Here is a 6,264-nt window from a genome sequence, read left to right as displayed (position 1 = left end):
GAAAGCACAGGCTGCAGAGCACCAGCCTGCTCACCTTCACGTGTGAAATTTGCGCAGGTCCCTTTAAAATGTATTCCTTCCTAGTTTAGGGGGAAAAAATCTGCACAGCAAACCTTTTTATTTAGATATTTTTAATATCGCCAGTTTCATTGTTTGTCGTATATAACTTCTTCTCTTTTATCGTTTTAAATGAATAAAATACTGACTGAATATGTGGCGGTTTCAGGTGTGTGTCGCGCGAATAAGTTCACGCACTCGTCTCTCTCGAACCGTGAGCGCGCCGCGGCGGTGATAGTCGCCATTTTATTTTGAAAATCAAACTGAATTGAAGGCACGGCAACCCTTCCATTTCGTCAAGTTTGTTCCGAGAAACAAAAAGAGATGAGGATCTGAATTACTTTATTGAGAGCACGGTGAGGCTTGTGATATATTTAACAAATGATCGTGGATTGCTTTAGGTTGAGAAATTGGCACAAAAGCAGCGATATTAATACGGAGAATAGCCGTTAGCTCCCGGAGCGGGGGAGGTCTACTTGCTGAGAAACAGCTGTCATATTGGTGAACGCAAAAAAGTAAAAATTCCATAATTTAGCAAAGTTTTTCGTGTAGCGAAGGTACCGCTGTATACGTGTATTTGTTCAGGTAACACGTGAGATTTACGTTATGTCCGAAGATAGCAGTTTTAAGTAAAGTGTTAGCGATTCCATAAACTAGTCGGAGCCCGAAGAGAGAGCGAGGCTAGCGTTAAAAAGGTTAGTGCTAACGTTAGCTGACATGATCGCGCAAAACCCGTCCGAGTATTGCGCTCGCGGCCTTCAGGCTTCCGGCCAAATGTGGCGTTCCAAACCTTAGTAGTTGCTTACATAAACAACTTGTATCTGAATGTGTAAAAGGAATGCCATTTTATTCGATTCTGCTGTATAACAATAACCAACATGAAACGGGACTCACGTTGCCGTTAGCTTCACATTGCTAATGAGATAGCATTAGCCTGTACTCTCGCACCCGGGGCTGGTAATGGGTTAATGTTGGTATTTAATCAGCGACGAATGGTATCGATCCGATTTAAATTCCCGTTTAGACTTGGCTGAGTAAACAATAATACATCTCATGTTTTATGTTAATACGAAGCTAATATTCGGTGAACATAAGGGCTAACTGCTCCGTAGCAAGTGTTTATCAGCGTCATGGTGATAGTTAGCTCGAGTATTTGGCATGTTTCACTACTTGCTACATGAACCGAGTCCCTGAATCTTGACATTTTTTAAACGTTGTCTTTATTCGCATATTAAGACGTTTGGGTAAATTATGAATCTGTTAACGCTCATAAAAATGTCTCATGCTTGCGCATAGGTACTCTCCAAGATTTGGTAAGTTACGTTAGCCTGCTCTTTGTTTCAGTGTGTGATTTCCACACTTGTCCTTTTCTCATTGTAAACTCAGGGCTGGTTGCTTTTAACGCCACGTACTTTTTTGGGGGGCATTTCATTAAGTGACCAAACCGGAGTGACTCTGTTCCAAACATTACGGTGTTTTTAAGGCCTAGTGTAGTTTATGCAACCCTATACAATCTTAGTGCATATGTTGTACCAAACTGTGTGGCAGTAACTTCTTTCACTGTTGTTTCTGAATTTATTAGCAGATAAGTAGCCATGCAGTTATTCACTGCATTGTTGGGTCTGTCATTCAAGTAGGCCTCATTAGTGGCACCTAGGCTGCACATAAAGTTTAGTGCAGCTCAAAAGTAAGTTTCTCTCTTATATTTCAAAGTGATTTTTGTGTTTGTTTTTCTTGTTTCAGATGCTGAACTTGATTTTAAACTGAAAGACTCTACCTACTTAGCACCGGGAGCCACCCACCCACCATTACCTTGGAAGTCAACATTATTCACACCTTTTGGGGGGGGGGGAGCAGAAGTAACTTATCACTGAAGTGACTAAAGGGGAATAATGGTGATTTTGCGCCGTGCTCGGCCGCCTGCTTCCGCCCCAACCAGCAATGAATCTTGACTCGCTCTCGCTGGCTTTGTCTCAAATCAGCTATCTGGTGGACAATTTAACAAAGAAAAACTACCGAGCCAGCCAGCAGGAAATACAGCATGTGAGTGGTAGCGAAAAGTCTTTACTGTTATTTATTTAATTTTAAATTTGCAAACAGATATCTTGGAATACTTAAACACCACAAGATATTCTATTCACTTAAAGTTGTAGATGTTTAAAACCTTAATTAAACAAAAAATTGCATTTTTCTTCTGTTTTAGAGAGCTGTGTGTGTAAATTTTATGATGCTAATACGCTAGGACTGCCCAATGTTGATCAGGGTCTGCGTATCAGAGAAGTTTAAGTTGGCTCACTTTCAAGATACTATTGGATCAGCTGGGCAGTGCTCTTTTTCCCTCGGTGAAAGGAGGAGCAAAGAGGACACCATCTTGCCGTTTTGATGTTTCACTTGTGGCCACATTGTTATGAAAACTTGAACTTTATATGGCTTAGTGTGTCTGTGATGGTCTGTGTGACATGTTCTGACATTTTGGTGTGTTTCATGTGCTCTCCCAGATTGTAAATCGTCACGGTCCTGAGGCAGACAGGCATCTACTACGCTGTCTCTTCTCCCATGTGGATTTCAGTGGCGATGGTAAAAGCAGTGGCAAGGACTTTCACCAGGTAACTTTAAATTTGAGACGTTTGAATTCTGGATTTTCATATGTGCTGTTGTCATTTAAGGCTGCAGCTAAATTTTGCCAGAGGAGCAAAACAAAACTCTTGAGTGGGTTTTGACAGGTTTTCGTCTTACTAGAAGGGATGTGCGCAGAGCCATTAGGTGGAAAACACACTTAGCTTTAACATGGTGGCCGAGTGTTCGTGTTTGTTCTTCAGTTTGCTCAACCATTGCTTATCTCAACTTCTTCGTACTTGGAAAAGATTTTGATGGGGGATCTAAGGAGGTGCGGTGTGGCATTTTAATTAAATGTTTTTAAATTTGTTTGTTGTTACCCTTTGATATGTTTTCACTGACATCCTCCAAGGTGGCTGTTTGTTCACAGCATACACACACTTTGTTTAGGAAGAATACCTCAGTTTCTGCAAGGGTATTTTTTTTTTCTTTCTTTTTTTTTAAGGCCTGATCCTGAAAAATTGCTGGATCCATAAAGACATGCTCCATGGAGCATGTAGATAAGAAATTGGCTGCCAAATGGCAGCATGGTGTTTTTAAAATTTAAATGTTTACACAGGATATGTTCATTGCTTTCTTTGAATTTGGCATTTTTCTTTGACATTTATTACCGCTAGAATGACAGAAACAAGGACCAATAACAAAGTAACAGCGCCTCTTTTCTTTTAAATTTCAGTGGGGATGTTGTTTCCAAGCAAAATGTCCCATTCCTTTCATAGTGTTTTGAGCATGACTCACTCAAGCACTACAGAAAAGCCATAACCACCCTGAACTCACACATGCACTGACCACACACTTCACCCCCCAATCCAACGACTTCAAACAGACTACCATCACTACTATGCGTTACTTTATTTACAGTGTGGCTTATTGCACATAAATTTAGAACACTATTTATTTTATTGCAGATTTGTATTTTTTTTTTTTACTTTTTTATATTTTTTTTGACTACTGTTCATGTGTATATAGTGCTGCAGAACTGTGCACCTCACACCCCTTTTTTTCCCCACATGTTTGCATTGGGTAGGAGATGCTCTGTATCACATTGTACGTGAGAATCGTGACAGTAAAAGGCATTCTATTCTATACAGCTGTGAACACATGTGGCATCAGTGAACTCTGTGAGAGTTGAGATATTAGACCTTAGGGATGGAGATGGGGCTGATACTAATTGACTGTGCTTGCTCCTTAGACTGCCTTTGCAACATTGGGGGTCTTTTGGTTTGCTGTAGTGATAATAACTGTAAATATACAACCGCTGGCTGCAATTTCTCCATTTTGAACACCAGTTAATGTAATGTATAAGGATATAGGCGTTTGACGTGTCAGAAATGCAGTAGTTACAGACTCTGACCCTTGCACTGCCATCTACTTACTTGATTACTAACATCAAAGCACGATCTGATATCCTCGTGTTGGTGTTGTTCCCAGATCATCATACTAAATGTTGTTCCAGGATCAACATTGCAAGTGACCAATCAGAATGTTGTGACGTCATACTTTTGCGACTTCGGGAAAAACCGGCGTAAAACAAAAAACTGTACTTAAGCTGCGTGAAACCGCCTCTGTCCGCCGATCAACAGACCCTGACCCTTTAATAAACAGTAAGCAGAATTGATATTGTCCTTGCAACATTGGAATTTCATAAATGCACGAATGGCTTGGCGCGCAAAAGAATAACGTCACAACAATGTGATTGGTCACTTCCAATGTTGAACCTGGAACAACATTTTCATGATGGTCTGGGAACAACACCGACACCAACACGAGGCTATCAGATCATCCAACATCAAACAGACACGTAAGCTTTTAGCAGTGGATGACCAGAAACTCTGTTCTTGCTCCAAACAACTTCAGAAAATAATCAGTCTTTTAAAGTTGCCTGAAACTTTCCTTTAACTTATTATTGGTTGTGTTTACAGCAGTAATTTGGCAGAAATGAAGAGAAAAATTTATCCTGCTCGAATTTCAACTAGACTCTATTTGGAAAGAATAAAAATGGTGTAAACAAAACATTAGGGTTAGGGGGTTGCAATATGGAAACTAAAATGTAAAATGGTTTCACTTGGTAAGATCCGTTTTAACCTCTGGTTTAGTTTCACATCTCTTCTTGAGAGTCGGACTGCTGTTGCTTCTTGGAGCCCCAGTAATACGTAGAAGGCTGATGTAATCAATTCCTGTTTAGTATCATATTTATTTTTCTTCTTCTTTTGTGAACTTAGCGTTTGTTATTAAATCTGTCATTTTCTGAAAGCTGTTGGCCATGAAAACATGAAAATACATCTTCCTTTGAAATTACCTTTAAACTGTTGGAGCAACTATTGTAATAAAATCAGCTTCCAGCAGCAAAGTGTGAGTCCACTGTGGGTGGCTGTCCAAGAGTACAAGTACCTTCTTTTCACTTTGACAGTAACTTATTAACTGAGCTCTGATGTTGTAAGCTGTAAGACACAAGCATCTGTCATCAACTCCTTCACACTTTATGTTTAATGACAATCTTATACATTTCATATTTGGTAATAGTGGAGTTGGGCAAACAAAACTTGCAGAAGAAAGATGAATCCTTGCTTAGGACACTGCTATTATAATCAGAAAATTAGCTTAAACCCCTGAAATGCACGTTGTTTGTGTCTTTGACGTTATTAAAAAACAGAATACACTTTCTCCGAGATGCAGTTTGGTGTGTTGACAGCTCACCGCGGTCTCTGTGCAGCTTTGTTTGTGCCCCTGTAAGTGGGGAAACCTATACTTCATAAGTCACTGGTAACTCTGTTAGGAAAGTTACATTAATTAAAATGGCTTAGTCTGGTTATTGTTTTTATGAGTTTTCTGATTTTGTTCTTCACCCTAAACTTTTTTTATTTTTTTCCTCCAACCTGTCAAAGACACAGTTTCTGATCCAGGAGTGTGTGTCGCTGATATCAAAACCAAATTTTATCTCTACTCTGTGCTACGCCATCGACAATCCCCTGCACTACCAGAAGGTAAGGAAAGATGCTGAAATGTCAGCGTATCAGTAAGATAAGCTCTTGATCTATTAAACCACTTTTTTACATGTTGGGCTTTAACCCTTTAAGACCGGTCGGAGTGGGCACGCTCCATGTTGTGTAACTATTTTTAAATTCCTGTAGCTCTGCAACCACGTAAGCTAGCGCAGTAATTTTTTTTTGCATATGAAACCGGAGGAGTTGTACTTGCATCTTGTGCCATCAGCTTGTCCTAGGTCAGTTTCCTTCCACATAAAGCTTTGCAGAAACTGCGTAAAAAGCACTTGCAGCAACAATAATAATAATAATGATAATAATAATAATGATGATGATGATGATTGGGTTTATATAGCGCTTTTCAAGGCACCCAAAGCGCTTTACAATGCCACTATTCATTCACTCTCACATTCACACACTGGTGGAAGCAAGCTAACAAATACATAATATTCCAGAAACAGGCTTTGCCGATCCGATCAGCTGTTCAAAACACTTCCTGCATTGGAATAGACATCAGCGCAAACTATCACATATCCGCCATTACCTGCCCAAAACCGGAAGTGCTGTCATTTTTTGCAGAAAACAGTTTTTGTTTTTTACCTTCAGG

The 6,264-nt window shown here is 39.8% G+C and overlaps 1 protein-coding gene across 7 annotated transcripts in view; it reads left to right on the top strand.

Moving 5' to 3' along the window:
- Window positions 1-248: 248 nt before the first annotated feature.
- Window positions 249-6,264, top strand: part of cnot1 (CCR4-NOT transcription complex, subunit 1) — a 30,948-nt gene continuing 24,932 nt past the window's right edge. For 4 of the 7 annotated variants that reach the window (XM_026176808.1, XM_026176811.1, XM_026176810.1 and 1 more), the window contains exons 1-4: window positions 249-413; window positions 1,801-2,100; window positions 2,556-2,663; window positions 5,559-5,657. In XM_026176808.1, coding sequence (XP_026032593.1) covers window positions 1,999-2,100; window positions 2,556-2,663; window positions 5,559-5,657 — 309 coding nt within the window. In that variant the 5' untranslated portion in view covers window positions 249-413; window positions 1,801-1,998. Of the gene's footprint in view, window positions 414-451; window positions 573-848; window positions 1,371-1,800; window positions 2,101-2,555; window positions 2,664-5,558; window positions 5,658-6,264 lie in introns of those variants that run through there. The other 3 variants (XM_026176809.1, XM_026176807.1, XM_026176806.1) reach the window with 3 other exon arrangements.

Source organism: Astatotilapia calliptera, chromosome 7 (genome assembly GCF_900246225.1).
Source record: "Astatotilapia calliptera chromosome 7, fAstCal1.2, whole genome shotgun sequence".
Lineage (NCBI taxonomy): Eukaryota > Metazoa > Chordata > Actinopteri > Cichliformes > Cichlidae > Astatotilapia > Astatotilapia calliptera.
Note: the sequence above shows the minus strand (reverse complement) of the source record. Positions and strands in the feature narration are given on the sequence as shown.